General features: G+C 38.5%; 1 protein-coding gene across 4 annotated transcripts in view; it reads left to right on the top strand.

Moving 5' to 3' along the window:
* Nucleotides 1–18099, top strand: part of CENPJ (centromere protein J) — a 55930-nt gene that overhangs the window by 36182 nt on the left and 1649 nt on the right. For all 4 annotated transcript variants that reach the window (XM_049646687.1, XM_049646686.1, XM_049646684.1 and 1 more), the window contains 6 exons: nucleotides 3648–3732; nucleotides 12225–12289; nucleotides 12783–12902; nucleotides 15896–16036; nucleotides 16353–16437; nucleotides 16741–16861. In XM_049646687.1, coding sequence (XP_049502644.1) covers nucleotides 3648–3732; nucleotides 12225–12289; nucleotides 12783–12902; nucleotides 15896–16036; nucleotides 16353–16437; nucleotides 16741–16861 — 617 coding nt within the window. The remainder of the gene's footprint in view (nucleotides 1–3647; nucleotides 3733–12224; nucleotides 12290–12782; nucleotides 12903–15895; nucleotides 16037–16352; nucleotides 16438–16740; nucleotides 16862–18099) is intronic.

Below are 18099 nucleotides of genomic sequence, written 5' to 3'. Positions count from 1 at the left end.
GAGGTGGGACAGAGTTCATTAGGCCTTAGTTGATTCCTGTAAGCACTGGGGTGTTTCCTCTGAGTGAGAAGTGGAGCTATGGAGGGCTATGGTTGAAGAGGGGGCCTGATCCTTTATTTTAGTAAGGTCACTCTGTCTGCTGCTGACTGTAGACTGAACGGGGAGGAGAAGGTTATAGGCGTGATTGGGAATGCCAGTTAGGAGATTGTTACTGTTATTCACACCACAGATGAGAGGGGCTTTAGACTGGAAGAGCAGCAGTGGAGGGCTGAGAAGTGTATAGGATTTGTTGATAAGCTGGATATTGGGTGTGACAGCAAGGAAGGAGTCAAGAATGGCTTCCAGTAGGGTTCCTGGGTGGCTCAGTTGGTGCAGCATCCGACTTTTGGTTTTGGCTCAGGTCATGATCTCACAGTTTCGTGAGTTCTAGCCCTGCATCAGGCTCTCTGCTGACAGTGCAAAGCCTGCTTAGGATTCTCTTTCTCTCTCTCTTCTCTCTCTCTGCCCCTCACCCGCTCATGCGGTCTCTTTCTCTCTCAAAAATAAATAAACTTAAAAAAAAAAATGGCTTCCAAGTGTAGTGTAGTGATTTGGCATAATAGAGTTTCCATTTATTGTAAGAGACCACAAGAAAAGAGCATGTATTTCTTGGGAGCGTGGATATTAGGATCTCAGGTTTAGATGGGTAAATTTGAAATGCCTATTAGCCCTCAGGTTGAGATGTTGTCTGGGAAGTTATGTACATAGCAGGAGAAGGTCAGATTGGAGCTAAAAGTTTAGGGGTCATCAGGATGTGTGGTAAAGCTTTGGGCTGGTGGAGTTCACCAAAGCTGAAAGTGTGGGTAGTAAAGAGATCCACGTACTGAGCCAGAGTGTGAGAAGACGGGGGGAGGAAAATTGACAACCAGAGGATGGAGTTAAGGAAGCCAGTGTGGTGTCCTGAGAGCCAAGTAAAGAAAGTACTTCCCAGAGGAGAGAGTGGCCAGCGATGTCAAAGGTTGCTGCTAAGTTAGATGAGGGCTGAAAATTGGTCATTGGATTTACCACGTAGGAATGTGTTGAAAGTAAAAGCCTGACTAGATAAGAGAGAATGAGAAGTTTCAGACAGAGAATAAGAACTTTCTGGAGAGATTTTGCAGTGAATGGAAAGAGAAGGGGTAGTGGCTGTAGGAAAGGTTTTTTTGTTTTTGTTTTGTTTGTTTTAATGGGAAAATTAACAAGTGTTTCTGTATTGACAGAATTGATTCAGTAAAGAGGAAAATGCCGATGCAGGAGGAGGTGGGAAGAAATTGTTGGAGCAATGTTCATAAATGAGAGAAGGGGGGATTTAGGGAATGAAGGGAGGGTCTGGCCTTGGCCAGGAGCATGGACAGCATGTGCCTGGTAGCAGAAGGTTGAAGGTGTGGAACCCAGGCTCAACGTGTGGTACCTGTTGGTAGGAAGCTCCCTCCTAATGTTAGTATTGTCAGTGAAGTGAAAGCTTGGTCGTCAGCTGAGAGTGAAGATGTAGGAGGTTTGGGGCGATGAGAGAAGGAGAGTGAAAGGCAAAGGAACTAGGGAAGTGTAGTCTGGTTCCTGGACTGCTTTGGGAGCCTATGTAGGTTAGAGATCATATATTTCAGGTGAGAGTTGTTTGCATTATTTTCTTGTTCAGCATTTTGGTTGTAAGGTGGTGGAGAGTTATATTTTAGAAGAGGTGTGGTCATCCAGGTGAATACCACAAAGTGAGTTGAGGGCATGGAGGCAACAGTATATGCAACCAGAGTCACTGTGGTGAAACTTGGTTTAAGCTGCATAAGACCATAAGGTTTTGAGGGACATAGAAAATCTACATGGAATATGGATTAATGAATTGTAGGACCCTGTACAGTTGGTGGAGTTAGGGTGTTAGAGGAATGAGCTAGATATAGCAGTCAGAAGAAAGTGGGGTTCTCCCCACCTCCCCAAACTTTTTATTATAACAGCTTCCCCAAATAGAGACATTTGAAAGAATAATAGGATGACCACCTGAAGAGTCACCTAGATTCAATCACTGTTAATATTTAACCACTTGTGTGTATGTGTTTTGCTGTACCATGTGAAGCTAATTGCAGAAATCATGGCATCTTACCCCTGGATACTATAGCATTTTATTAAATGGCATTGGCTTTTTCAGTAGACCAGGCTAATGATTTTGTAGAATTCCCCACATTCTGGATTCAAAGGCTTTGAAAATGAGATGTTTGCAGTTATTGGTAATTGCACATATTGATAATGACCAGTTGTAGAGTTTGCCATTGGTGTCCATGGCTGAGGGAGGATAGAGTAGGTTGGGAAACTGAAGCTAAGGCAGTGGAGTTATCTCCTGGCAAGGTGAGTACGTGTTGGGTGAGTTGTGGACATGAGACACAGAACTAGGACAGGGGTGGTTAGGCAGGAGAGAGATTTGGTTGGAATCAGTGATGGGGAGCAAGGAAGACCTACCTGTACCCTGCCTCTAAACCTAGGGGTGTAAATTCTGAGGGTGAGAAATTTCCATCCCTAGAAGGAGGCAGTGGTGAGCCATCTTAGTAAGGAGCTAGGGCTCAAAGTGGAGCAAGATGGTTGGGAAGTGTTCACAGGCGAGGTAGAGATAAGGGGGTTTTGCTGATGTTGAGGAGTAACTAACTGCCCTCTTCTCTGGCTAATCTGGCAACAGTTACAGAAGACTTTCATTTTATGTTGTCTGTTATGCCCTCACTTGAAGAATGAATATACAGTTGACCCTTGAGCAACATGGGTTTGAGCTGTGTGGGTCCACTTGCACACAATTTTTCAATAAATACGGTACAGCACTGTAAATATATTTTCTCTTCTGTACAATTTTTTTTCATTTTTTAAATTTAAAAAAAGTTTTATTTATTTTAAACATTTTATATATTTTTGAGAGAGTGCAAGCAGGGGTGGGACAGAGAGAGAGGGGGACAACTGCGTTGACACCTGCGAGCCTGACGTGGGGCTTCAACTCATGAACCAGGAGATCAGTACCTGAGCCGAAGTCGAAGGCTCAACCGACTGAGCCACTCAGGTTCCCCTGAGTGTATGACTTTCTTAATAACATTTTCTTTTCTCTAGCTAACTTTATTGTAAGAATACAATACATAGGGCACATGGGTGGCTCACTCAGTTAAGCGTCTGACTCTTAATCTCAGGGTTGAGTTCAAGCCCTGCACTGGGCTCCACACTGGGTGTGGTGCCTACTTAAAAAAAAAAAGAATATGGTGTATAATACATATGACATAAAAATATGTGCTAATCTGTTTATATTGTTAGTAAGGCTTCTCGTCAACAGTAGGCTATTAGTAGTCAAATTTTGAGGTAGTCCAAAGTTGTACATGGATTTTCAACTTCTTCGGAGATCAGTGCCCCTAACCCCCACAGCGTTGTTCAGGGCCATCTGTTTTTCCAAAGGTGGGGTGTGTGTGTGTGTGTGTGTGTGTGTGTGTGTGTGTGTGTGTATAGTACATTCATAAATAATAGCTTGTTCACTCTGACCTGTAGTGATGATAAATGAAAACAACATAAACAAACTTAAGCCATTCTCCTTGCAAGCTGAGTTTTAGTTTCATTCATTGTACTAATATGTAGACAAGTACTAATTTTATATTCAAAATTATCTCATACTATAGAATTCATCAGTTCGATTACAAAAGAGTCAGATTTCTTCAGGAACCCGGGTAGAAAAATACAAGAAAAACCATTTGCCGACACAAGGTAAGAAGTTGCATGATATTTTTACAAAATATATTAGGAATTTAAAGAATAGAGAATTTACACCTAATGTAAGAAGTAAAACATTGTAAAATATCATTGAAGCCCCTATGTATTCTCCCCAACTTCCACCCTGACAACATTCCTTTGCTTGTTTTTCATTCTTTTACCACATTATGTCCATAAATCAATATAGTATTGTTTCTATGTATCCCTCTACAATTTGCTTTTTTCTCTCAATATTTTGATGCCCACATTAATACATATAAAACTCTAGTTTGTTGATTTTAATAGCTATACAGATTCCATGTATATTTGCACAGTTGAGTTTTCCTGTTGATGGACTTCATGTTTTCCCCCAGTTTGTCAATAGAATGAATAAGGCTGAAGAAAATATCTGTCATGTGAGTTTCTCCAGGATACATATCAAGAGTAGGATGCTGGGTCATACCAGGTTTGTGCTACTGGAGGAGATTTTCCCTTTGCTCTGCAAAGTGGCTTTGCCAGTTTTTTTACTGTCAGCAGAGTATGCTATTTGTGCCTACCAACCCTTGACCTGGTCGGACTTTAAGACTGTGGCCAGTCAGATGGGCATGAAATGGTGGGTTAGTGTAATTTTAATATGCATTTCTCTGATTCCTGGTAAGGTCATGTGAGCATCTTTTTGTATATTTAATGGGCATTTGGGTTTCCTCTTTTGTTTATTGCCTGTTCATTTCTTTTGCCCATTTAAAACTTTTTAGGGAGTGGCTTCTCTTTATTGAAGTTATTCTGCGTACCAATCCTTTCTCAGTTACAAACACTGCCACGATCTTTTCCCAGTCTGGGTTTAGCTTTCGGTTTGTGTTTTTTATATACATGTTTTTCCTTTTAATATGGAATTTATCCATCTTTTTTTATGACTTTAAGAAATCCTTCTCAATCCTTAGGTCACAAATATATATATTCTCTCATTAACTTTTGTTTTCACAACTAGATTTTTCATTTACCAGGAATTTTTAGAAATTATTTTCATGAATTGAATTTATAAAAGTGGATATAACATATGCAGCTTGATGGTTGTAAAGGAAATACTTGGATAAATACCAGCAAGATAAAGAGAGTAACAGCACCCCAGAGCTCTCACCTCCATGATCATATTATATTCCCTATCTGTGTAGTTTCTACTCTTATAAGTGCAGTCCTACAAAAATGCTTTTTGAACTTTCTGAATAGTTATACTGTATGTATTCTGTTGTCTTTTACTGTACATTGTTTTTGAGAGTCATGTTGATCTGCAACTCTAGTTCACTAATTTTCCTGCAAGGCAGTTTGAATGTTTATGAATATATTAAAATTAACCTGTTGATGGTTAAATTTTTTTTAAGTTTGGGATGTTAAACAATGATGCTGTGAACATTCGTAAACGTCTCTGGTTACATTCATTTCTCTAGGGCACATACTGCAATTACTGGGTAATCAGTAAGAATATCTTTAACACTCATAGATTTTGCCAAGACATTTTCCAAAATGATTTTACTGCCTAACCAGCAAAGTAATGTAAGTGCTTGCACTGCTCCACACCTTGTTGATACTTGGTATTGTCAGACTTCAATTTTTGCCAGTCTGGTACGGATGAAAACTGTCTCATCATAGTTTTGATTTGCATTACTGGGATTACTAAATATGTTAAATACCATTGCCTATGTTTATTACCTATTTAGATTCCCTCTATGAGAAAATTGATCAGGTCTTTTACTCATTCTGTGGTGTTGTCTTTTTTGTTATTGGTTTGTGGGGGGATTTCCCCTCCCTCCGTTGTAATCATTTAAGAGTTACACACATTGCAAATATCTTCTTCCAGTCTGTGGCCTGCCTTTTTACTCTTTATGATATCTTTTGGTGAACCAAAACTCTTTTCCTTTTTTTAATTGAAAATGTATTTGACATACAACATTGTATAAATTTAAGGTATATAATAATGTTGATATATGTATCTATATATTATTATTGCCAGTGTAGTGATAATTAATACCTCTATCATATCACATAATTATATCTTTAAAAAAAGTTTTTTAACGTTCATTTATTTATGAGAGAGCATGAGCAGGGGAGGGGCAGAGAGAGAGGGAGACACAGAATCCATAGCAGGCTCTAGGCCCTGAGCTGTCAGCAAAGAGCCTGATGTGGGGCTCGAACCCACCAACCATGAGATCATGACCTGAGCCGAAGTTGGATGCTTAACCGACTGAGCCACCCAGGCACACCTAGTTATTATGTCTTTTTAATGGTTGAAGAGTTTAAGATCTAGTTTCTTAGCCAAATTGTTCATTATAATACAATATTACCTATATTCACTATACTGTTCTAGGACTTATTTACTACTTGTTGCAAGTTTATACCTTTAAACAACATCTCCCCTATCCCCCAAACTCCCCCTCCCTGGTAACCATGGTTTCACTCTTGTTTTACAAGTTTGGCTTCTTTAGATTCCACTTGTAAGTGATATCATACAATATTTGTCTGTCTCTGTCTGACTTATCTCACTTAGCATAATGTCCCCAAGGTGCATCCATGTTATTGCAAATAGCAGTATATCTTTCTTTCTCATGGCAAAATAATATTCTGTTGTGTATCTGTATCACATCTTTATTCATACACTGAGGGGCACTTAGGTTGTTTCCATATCTTGGCTATTGTGAGTAATGCTGCAGTAAACATAGGCTTCAATATCCTGTTTTTATTTCCTTTGAGTATGTACTCAGAAGTGGCATTGCTGGATCATATGGTAGATCTATTTTTGTTTTTTTGAGGAACTTCCATAGTGGATGAACCAGTTTATATGCCCACCAACAGTGCATAAGGATTTCCTTTTCTCCACATCCTTGCTAATACTTGTTACCTCTTGTCTTCTTGATGATAGCTTTTCTGGCAAGTGTGAAGTGATATCTTGTGGTTTTGATTTGCAGTTCCTAGATGATTAGTGAAGTTGAACATCTTTTCATGTACTGTTGGTCATTTGTACGTCTTCTTTGGAAAAATGCTTATTTAATTCCTTTGCCCATTTTTCAGTTACATTATTTTGTTATTGAGTTGTATGAGTTTTTCTGTATTTTGGATATTAACTCTGCAAAAGTTTTCTCCCATTCTGTGTGTTGCCTTTTCATTTTGTCAATTGTTTCTTTTGTTGTGCAGAAGCTTTTGATTTTTGATTTGTTGATTTTTGCTTTTGTTGCTTGTGCTTATGGTGTCATATCCAAGAAATCATTGCCAAGACCAATGTCAAGGGATTACTTCCGTGTTCTCCTCTAGAAGTTTTATGGTATCAGGTTTTATGTTTAAGTCTTTAATCCATTTCAAATTAATTTTATGAGTGGTCTAAAAAGAGATCCAATTTTACTTTTCTGCATGTGTTCGGTTTTCACATCATTGGTTGAAGAGACTATCTTTCCTCGTTGAGTGTTCTTGGCTCCTTTGTTGAATATTAACTGTTTGTATATGTGAGGGTTTAATTCTGGGCTTTCTGTTCTATTCCATGGGTCTGTGTGTCCTTTTTTATGCCAGTACCATACGTTTTAATTACTCTAGTTTAGCAGTATAGTTTGAAACCAGCAATTGTGATGCCTCCAGCTTTGTTCTTTTTTCTTAGGATTGCTTTGGCTATTTGGGGTCTTCTGTGGTTCTATACAAATTTTAGCATTCTTTGTTTTGTGAAAAATGTCTTTGGTATTTTGATGGGATTGCACTGAATCTGTAGATTGCTTTGGGTAGTATGAACATTTTAATTCTTCCCAGAAGCATAATGTATCTTTCCATTTATTTGTGTCATCTTCAATTTCTTTTATCAGTCTTACAGTTTTCAGACTATAGGTCTTTCACCTCCTTGGATAAATTTATTCCTAGATATTTTATTCTTGTTGATGTAACATGGAATCGTTTTCTTAAATTTCTCTTTCTGATAGCTTGTTATTAGTGGATAGAAATTCAGCTAGTTTCTTTGTTAATTTTTGTATCCTATAACTTTACAACAACATTTACTAGTTCTAATAGATTTTTTGGTTGAGTCTTTAGGGTTTTCTATATTTAGTACGTCATCTGCAAATAGTGAAACTTTTGCTTCTAATTCAAATTGGATAAATTTGGATGCTTTTTATTTTTCTTGCCTAATGGCTGTGGCTAGGACTTCCAATTTTATGTTGAATAAAAGTGGTAAAAGTAGGCATCTTTGTCTTTTTCCTAATCTCCAAAGAAAAGCTTTTAGCTTTTCACCGAGTGATAGTTATTTAGTGTTCTTTTCCTTTAACCTTTATACTATAGTTAAGTGGTTAATATACCATCTTATTGTAGATTTGGAGTTTTCTGTATTTGATTATAAATTTTTCTTTTTTTTTTTAATTTTTTTTATTACGTTTCTTTATTTTTGAGAGGCAGAGAGACAGAGCATGAGCAGGGGAGGGGCAGAGGGAGAGAGGGAGGCACAGAATCGGAAGCAGGCTCCAGGCTCTGAGCTGTCAGCACAGAGCCCGATGCGGGGCTCGAACCCACGAACTGTGAGATCATGACCTGAGCCGAAGTTGGACGCTCAACTGACTGAGCCACCCAGGCGCCCCTGATTATAAATTTTTCATCTTTACCATTGTGTTGTTTACTTTTACATGTTTTCATGATGCTGATTAGCATCTTTTTGTTTCAGCTTGAAGAGTTGTTTTCAGCATTTCTTGCACAGCAGGTGATTAAACTCCCTCTGCTTTTGTTTATCTGAGAAAGCCTTTATTTCTCCTTCATATCTGAAGGAGATAATTTTCCTGGATATAATATTCTTGGCTGGCAATATTTATCTTTCATCACTTTGAATATGTCATTCCACTGTCTCCAGGCCTATAGAGTTTCTGCTGAGAAATCCACTGGTAGCCTCATTTGGTTTGTCTTGGGGTTTTTTTTTGGGGGGGGGGGTTGCATGTTACCTTTTTTTTTTTTTTTTTTTTTCTCCTGGCTGCCTTTAAGATTCTTCTTTGTGATTAATTTTTGACAGTTTCATTATAATGTATCTTGGAGAAGGTCTTGCATTAAGGTAATAGGGTGTCCTATTTCATGGACTTGTTTGTTCAAGTCCTTGCCCACATTTGACAGGTTCTCAGCTATTATTTCTGTATTTTATTTTTTAAAGTTTATTCATTTATTATTTTTGAGAGAGAGAGAGAGAGAGAGAGCGAGCGAGCACAAGTCGGGGAAGGGCACAGAGACAGGGAGACTCAGAATCTGAAGCAGGCTCCAGGCTCTGACCTGTCAGTACAGAGCCTGATGTGGGGCTTGAACTCACAAACAATGAGATCATGACCTGAGCCAAGATTGGATGCTTAACCAACTGAGCCACCCAGGCTCTCCTCAGCTATGATTTCTTTAAATAAACTCTCTGTCCCTTTTCTTCTCTTCTTGTGGAACCCCAATTCTTCCAATATTTGGCTCTCTGGTGGAATCTCATAGCTCTTGTTGGCTTTCCTCACTCTTTCTTAATCTTAGTTCCTATGCCTCTTCTGTTGTTATTTCTATATTCCTGTCCTCCAAGTCACTTATTTTCTCTTCCATGTGTTCTGCTCTGCTACAGATGCTTTCTATTGCATCTTCATCTTATTTGTTGAATTCTTCAGGTCCAGAATTTGTTTGGTTCTTGTTTATAATTTCAGTCTGTTTTGTAAAGAACTCCTGTTCATTAATTTTGTTCCATGACGTCATGGAATTGTCTTTGAGTTTTCTTGTAACTTGTTGAATTTCTTCACAAGAGCAGTTTTGAATTCTTTATCAGATGTGGTATTTCATATCTTTGAGTTTTGTTGCTAGAGACCTATTAGTTTCTTTTTGTGATGCCATGTTTCCTTAATTTTTTATACTGTTTGTAGCTATGGACTTCTGCTTTCCCATTTGAAATAGCAGATACCTTCTTAGTTTTTATGATTTCTTTGGTTTTTATAGTTCACCAGTCTAGCTGTTAGAAACCATTCTTCTGTATTCCAGAAGGTGGTAAAATGGCCCAAATTTGTAGTTATTCCCCTGCTCACCAACTGTGGCCTATTTTCTGAGCATGCTCCCTGTTTATTGAATCTTGCTCTTTGGTTGTAGTTGGGAGGGCACATAAGGAGCTGGTAGCAGAGTTAGGAGAGGTGTGGGTTTAGCACTTGGGCTTTGGGGGTGCCACTCGAAGATCTTCGAGTGGGGTACTACCAGAGGCTTGTGGGTGGACTTCATGTTGAAGTGCTGAAGCAGACAGCAGGAACAACATTCCTGTAATGACCTTTGATATTCTAGTATGCTTCCTTCCCTTTCTCTTTCCTTCTCCAAGTCATGGGGGTCTCTCCTTAGAGATCTGGGTGCTGTTGGAAACAGATGTTTCTTTAGCCACAACCCATGTAACTGGCCTAGCTGGGCAGTCACTTTTTGCTTTTGCTTTGCTATCACTTCCTTTGGAGAGGTTGTTACTGCCACTGCCAAACAACAGCGTGCTGTGTCTCCCTGGGGAGGGGAGCAGCTCTGGCAAGTTCCTCCCTCTCTGCATCCAAACTCATCGCTGTCCTTTTCCAGTGGCATGTTGGAATCTCCCCTCAGGGTGGACTAGACTTCTGCAAATTCTCTTTTGTCTGTGGGTATCCACCAAGGTTTGTGCTCTCTGGGTTTCTTTTCCAGTCATGGTGAATGGGGACGGGGCAGGTTCACTAACTCCCTTGGATCTGCGTCCCTTACTGAGGTCCTATTTTTGGATGCCCAGGTGGGTAGGAAACCTCCCAGATCCCTTGGTGTGAGGTGCTGAGGTACTTTCATTTGGTTATAGATGTCTAATTAGTTGTTTAAAAAGAGAAGGAAAAAAGGAATGACTTATACTGCCATGATGCTTGATGGTACCTTATAATTCCCCACAATTCCCAAGATTCTTACTTAATGTTGTTGAATTTCAGTTTTTTTACTTTACGGGTGGTGCCTCTTAAGTCTTCCCTATCTTGCGGTCATAAACCTATCCTCCTATATTGTCTATATCTAGCTATTCCAGCACTGTTTATTAAATAATTTAATCTGTCCCAACTTTTATAAGATATGTAATTTTATAAGGTATGTTTATACTCAAAGTAGTGAACACAGACTCAGGAGTCAGAGCTCCATGCTCCTGCTCATGTGTCCTGGTCCTCTCAGTGGGTCTCTGCTTAGAGGCTTCCAGTTTCTGCTCATGAACAGCTTGAGAGAAGAATTAAGCTCCATAGGATTGAATCCTGGTTTGCTTTATTAGCTGACAACTTTGGCACGTTATTTAACCTCAGCCTCGTTTTCCTTACCTCTAAAATGGGGATATTAGTCTTTTCTATGGAGGATGGTTAAAACATTTAGGAGTGAGGTCCAACAGAGCTTACTTTGCACATGTAAGTAAGGTGCAGGCAATTGTTCTTCGTTTATCACATCAAAACAGAGCATTCCTCTCGTCCCCAGAACCATCTACCATCTACCCGTTTGCCCAAGCCAAAATGCACTCCCAGGGATCTCTAAACTAATCCTTCTGATGTTGATAGTTTCTGAATCGATTAAGTAGGTTGAACCGTATGAAACCCAGCTCTTTGGAACCTATCAGTGATTTAACACAGTGCAGTCAGAACATTTCTGTCTCCCTGAGTACTGCACAAGCCTTCTCAGATGCCCGCCAACTGCCTGAATGGACTCTGCTTCTGTTCTTTAGTGTGCTCTCTGTGTAGCATCTAGTGGCACGTACTTGAAACAAACTTGCAAATTTTGGGCATGGTTTTTTTGTTTTTAATATGAAATTTATTGTCACATTGTTTTCCATACAACACCCAGTGCTCATCCCAACAGGTGCCCTCCTCAATGCCCATCACCCACCCTCCCCTTGGGCATCTTTTTAATATGGCCCTTTGGCACATAGGAAAAAAATATTAGAATGTCAGTATATTTTTTAAAATTCACCTTAATTTGTTGTTGGTGAGTGTGTGTATATGTGTATACACTTATTCTATAACGTATGTATTACTAATATAGTATATGATTGGTGTGCTGGTCATAACCTAAACAGTTTAAACCACAGCAATTAGGTCTGGATTTTAATACCCAGTTATTTTGTCAAGCAAAATTCGAGATGTATTCTTGGATGCCTCTATTATATCTACCCTACATCTAACCTCTAACTAAAGTCCTTGTGATTAGCTCCAAAATACCTTTGGGTTCATCTGTTAGGTTAGTTGAGCACCTGTCTGTTCCTCCAGATTGTAAATTCTCAGAAATTGGATATTGTCCTTGTCTTTCTTGGGTCACACTGGACTTAAGTGCCTGAATAAATATTTGAAGTTCTATAATGAACTCCTATGAATTAGTAAAGAAAAACATTAAGACTTCCTTAGCTAATGGGTAAAGGATAGTAGTTCACAAAAGGATATGAACTAAGGAAATATTTGACCATAATATTAAGTAAATTTAAAACTTTCAATTAAATATGAAAACTAACTCCGACAATTATATTCTAACAGGTAATCCATCTCGAAGATCCAAGACTGTGCCTCCTCGTGACTTAGGCAGTTTGGATAAGGGACAAGTAAATCTCTATATTTTTATATATTTAGACATAGATTACTCAGGCTTGAAACTGCTTAGTTAACTGACTTAAGTTTCTAAACCATTTATAAAGGTTTTTTACCTAACATTGTAAATGTTTTTTTTATTTTTTTATTTTTTAATGTTTTTATTTATTTTTGAAGGAGAGAGAGACAGAGCATGAGTGGGGGAGGAGCAGAAAGAGAGGGAGGCATAGAATTTGAAGCAGGCTCCAGGCTCTAAGCTGTCAGTACAGAGCCCAATGTGGGGCTTGAACCCAAGAACTGTGAGATCATGACCTGAGCCGAAGTCAGACGCTTAACCGACTAAGCCACCCAGGCGCCCTGTAAATGTTTTTTATAAACACCAAATGCTAGCTGTCAAATCCTATAATAGGAGAATCTGGCATTTGGAAATAAATGTAAATTTTAGCTGCTTGAAATGTTATTACACGTCCTTTATGACAGATGAAAGAGAGCCTTTTGTCCTTACAGACTGCCTCACCCAGGGAGCCCCCTGAATCAGTGGACCTTTCAGATCCTGAATATAAAAAGGATGACAAAAAAGAGGAAAAAGAAGAAATCCAGGGAGAAATCAGTCATCCTGATGGAAAGGTTAAACTTTTTTTTTTTAAATAATGAATATTATAAGAAATAAGTATAGGTTAAAGTAGAATTGGAACATTTAAGATTCTAAAATAATTGATCTTCCAGACCACTGAGGGACCTTAAGAACTTTAGTTCCTTGGGGTGTGACCTTAGCTTGAGTCTTTGGACTCCTAAAAATGCTAGACACACACAGGCATTTAGCTGCCCTTTCTAGTTTAGGGATACAGCAAAGGAGGGAATACAGTTCTTTGTTTAAACTCTGTTCTTTCTCTAAACATAGCTAAAAAGCCTTTGTAATCTTTGGTACTTTTTAAAAGCCTCTGTTCTAGGCCTTATCCTTCCTGCAGCCTTTCTGTCCATCTCTAGGTGCACAGTTTTATTCTTGTGCTTAGGAAAGGTTTTGAGCAGGAAATCGCCTGGCTTAGTGTTCCAGCTAGAAGTAAGAATGAAAAGGGAAGGGGGACATAAACAGGGTTTGTTAGCAGGGAGGGAATGAGGTAGTTTTTCCTCAGGTTTATAGAAAATTTACTTTTCTGAATACCTTAATTTGACCCATTTTAATTGAAATGATAAAGCCAAAATTCACTGCTAGTCTTGAGGAGTGAGAAAGGACAAAATAACAATAGTCAAAGGAAGTAGTTAGACTTTCCCACCAATAATTTGTTATACTAAAGCAGAGTTGGTACAGGAAAAGGTTTTTTTTTTTTTTTTTTTTTTTTTTTTTTTTTTTTAAAGAAGAATTCTAGCTAATAAATGGAAAAGGAATGAGAAAACTTGAGAATCATTACTTTGCAATCTCTAATTGAAATACAGGTTCTGGGCGGTAGTCATGAAAAACCATGAACCCATGGATGACAGGTTGATGGGGCTTCAAGGCAGATCTAACTAATGTGACTCAGTTGGTCTTGAGTTCATGAGGACAGCAGGGGATTGCCTTCTGAATGTGTAGCTATAAGCAGCTCTCATCAGTTCCTAGAGAGTATTCTTGTCAGAATAATTCAACCAGAATTTAATCACACCTCTAGATGTGACTACTAGTTTGTTTCCAGGAAGTATAAGGATATATGAGAACATGTAGATGACACCATAATGGGAAAGCAGTCAACCAATTCCAGAATGTGGGAAATTTTATATGGTTAATGACCCAGTTCCTTTAATAAGTAATTATCATTAAAAAGGGGCAGGGCAGGGACTGTTAAAGGTTGAGATTTAAGACATATATCAAGTGTTGTATGTGACCCTGTTTTGATCAAATAAACTGTAAAAAGTCTTTTTCATGAATTCAGAGAAAACAGCATGGAGGTTATACCATGACGAAGGAATTAGTTTGTTACAAAAATAGACACCTAGATCAATGGGACCGAATAGACAGCCCAGAAATAAACCCATACTTATACGGTCAGTTAATCTTGACAAATGAGGCTAGAATATCCAATGGGGAAAAGATAGTCTCTTCAATAAATGGCGTTAGGAAAACTGGACAGCTACCAGCAAAGAATGAAACTGGGCCACTTATTTATACCATACATAAAAACAAACTCAAAATGGATTAAAGACCTAAATGTGAGGCCTAAAACTATAAAAGTACTTGAAGAGACAGGCGGTACTTTCTTCGACATTGGACATAGCAACATTTTTCCAGATATGTCTCCTAAGACAAGAGAAACAAAAGCAAAAATAAACTATTGGGACTACACCAAAATAAAAAGCTTTTGCACACAGCATTTGCACACAGCAAAGAGAACCAATAACAAAACAAAAGGCAACTTACTGAATGGGAGAAGATATTTGCAAATTATTTATCTGATAAGGTGTTAATATCCAAAATATATGAAGAACTTATACGACTCAACACCCAAACAACAAATAATCCAGTTAAAAAATGGGCAGAGGATGTGAACGCATTTTTCCAAAGACGACATACTGATGACACATGAAAAGATGCTCATCATCACTGTCAGGGAAATGCAAATCAAAACCACAAGGAGATATCACCTTACATCTGTCAGAATGGCTGAAATAAAAGACAAAAAAGTGTTAATGAGGATGTGGGGAAAAAGGAACCCTTTTGCACACTGTTGATGGGAATGCAAAGTGGTGCAGTCACTGTGGAAACAGTACGGAGGTTCCTAAAAAAGTTTAAAATAGAAATACTGTATGATCCAGTAATTCCACTACTGGGTATTTACCCAAAGAAAACGAAGACCTGAATTTGAAAAGATGTATGTGCCCCTATGTTTATTGCAGCATTATTTACAGTAGCCAATTTATGGAAGCAAACTAAGTGTACATTAATAAATGGATAAGGAAGATGTGTGTGTGTCAGACACACACACACACACACACACAGGAATATCACACAGCCATAAAAAGGATATGATCTTGCCATCTGCAAACCTGGATGGTATAAGTCAGACTGAGTATCATATGATTTCACTCATGTGGAATCTAAAAAATTAAATAAATAAACCAAAAGCAGAATCAGACCTATAAATACAGAGAATAAACTGATGGTTGCCAGAGGGGAAGGGTTCGGGGGATGGACAAAATGGGTCAAGGGGAGTGGGAAAAACAGGCTTCCAGTTAGGGAATGAATAAATCATGGGGATGGGGATGAAAGGTGCAGCACAGGGAATATAGTTGATGATATTGTAATAGTTTGGAGACCGATGGGAAAGTCACAAGTGAGCAGAGCAGAATGGATAGACTTGTAAGATCACTATGTTGTACACCTGACACTAATATTGTGTACAGTCAACTATACTCTAAAAAAAGAAAATTCAGCAAAAAATGAGTTGGTTTTGGTAGAATAGGTGACATAAGAATGGTGGTGTGTTGATACTTGGGAGTTTATTAACTTTTCTTCTTTTGTGACAGTGTTGCTTGTATTATGAGAGATATCAAAGTAGTCAATTTGGAAAAGAGTTAGGGACATTTTTATCATATGGTCTCAGGAGGAAATCTCTCATATTGATAATCTTGTTTCTCTTTTTTTGTAGATAGAAAAGGTTTATAAGAATGGGTGCCATGTTATATTGTTTCCAAATGGAACTCGAAAAGAAGTGAGTGCAGATGGGAAGACTGTCACCGTCACTTTCTTTAATGGTGACGTGAAGCAAGTCATGCCAGATGAGAGAGTGGTAGGTTTCCATAGCAGTGTTTTTCTCCATGGCTTAAACATCTCCAGAGAGGGGTGGCTGGGTGGCTCCGTCGGTCAGGTAACGACTTCGGCTCAGGTCATGATCTCACGGTTTGTGAGTTTGAGCTCCGCGTCGGGCTCTGTGCTGACAGCTCGGAGCCTGGAGCCTGCTTCAGATTCCGTGTCTCCCTCTCTCTCCACCCCTCCCCTGCTCACGCTCTGTGTCTGTCTCTTAATAATGAATAAACGTTAAAAAAAAAAAAAAAAGAAAACAAACATCTCCAGAGAAAAGGCATACTGACTTTGTGTCTTTACAGATCTACTACTATGCATCTGCCCAGACCACTCACACTACTTACCCAGAAGGTCTAGAAGTCTTACATTTCTCAAGTGGACAAATAGGTAAAAACTTGTTCTGCCCTTTCTTAATTAAATGGTTTCCTTTTTAAAAAAAATAAGGGGCACCTGTGTAGCTGAGTCAGTTGAGCATTTAACCTCGGCTCAGGCCATGATCTCACGGTTTGCGAGTTCAAGCCCTACATCAGGCTCGCTGCTGTTAGCACAGAGCCTGCTTTGCATCCTCTGTCGCCCCCTCTCTCTGCCCTTCCACTGCTCACGCTATCTCTCTAAAAACTGAATAAACTTAAAAAAAAAAAAACCCAGAAAAATAAAATAAAAATATTTACAGTAATTTTTTTTAAACAGAAAAACACTTCCCAAACGGGAGAAAAGAAATCACGTTTCCTGACCAGACGATCAAAAACCTATTTCCCGATGGACAAGAAGAAAGTATTTTTCCAGATGGTACAATTGTAAGAGTACAAAGGTATGATACCTGTTAAATTTGCTTCTCGATTTGTCAATTTTCAACTTCTGTTTCCAAGTGAATTTTGAAAGTCTTAAAACATTGGTATAAGTCATTCAGAATGTTTGTGAGTTTAGCACTGAGCACAGATACACACTTTGAGAGCAGGTGAAGAGTTTTCAGCATTTTGGAGTTTAGATCTCGTTAGAGACGTATAGGTTCTAATATATACTCTACAGAAACTTAAAGGAGGTCTGTATAGCACATGACGAAAGGGGAATGGCAAGTATTTGTACAGAATTAAATTTGGTGAAACTGGAAAACAGTGAATAAGACACAAAGAAGGAAAGCTGCCCAGTTTTTAAGAATAACCAAACAATGGCAGCAGTATTTGAATTAGACTGTTTATTTCTTCTCTGGCTTATATTTTGATTTGCTGGATCTCCCTGTCCCAGCCTGATTAGCATTTTACTTCCCTGGCCTCCCTGACTCAATTTTTTAAAATAACAATCTCTTTATCCTTTTGAGTGTTACATTTTTTGAAGTTAGAGAATTCTTCCTAGTGACGTCTTCAATCCACAATACAGAGTTTCTTGTACTCACTGTGCTGAAGGTTTGTCAAGTTCACTGTCCTACTTTAGTTTGCACCCTCCTCTCCTAGAGTGTGCATGCATTTAACTAACTTGAATTCTGTGACACACAGCAAAAAAAAAAAAAGTAAATGCTAATTCAAATAATGTAGCAACTTCTTATGTAGTGTTTTTCCTGAATATGGTTCGAAACTTTCTCTGCTGCTCAACCAAATAAATACCAATGTCTTCTAAAATCTGCGAAAAATTTTATCTGTACATTATACTCTGAACAATTTCAGAGACTTCCATCTTTTTTTTTTTAAGTCTTATGTTTGAAATTTTCTGTAATAAAAAGAAAATATGAAAACCTCCATGTACTCATCTATTTTCCAACAATTTTTTTAAATTTTTTAAAAAAAAAAATTTTTTTTTTTTTTCAACGTTTTTTATTTATTTTTGGGACAGAGAGAGACAGAGCATGAACGGGGGAGGGGCAGAGAGAGAGGGAGACACAGAATCGGAAACAGGCTCCAGGCTCCGAGCCATCAGCCCAGAGCCTGACGCGGGGCTCGAACTCACAGACCGTGAGATCGTGACCTGGCTGAAGTCGGACGCCCAACCAACTGCGCCACCCAGGCGCCCCTTTTTTTTTTTATGTTTATTTTTGAGACAGAGAGAGACAGAGCA

Source organism: Panthera uncia (genome assembly GCF_023721935.1).
Source record: "Panthera uncia isolate 11264 chromosome A1 unlocalized genomic scaffold, Puncia_PCG_1.0 HiC_scaffold_16, whole genome shotgun sequence".
NCBI classification, from domain to species: Eukaryota; Metazoa; Chordata; class Mammalia; order Carnivora; family Felidae; genus Panthera; species Panthera uncia.
The sequence above is the reverse complement of the archived record's forward strand: the minus strand, read 5'-3'. Positions and strand labels throughout refer to the sequence as shown.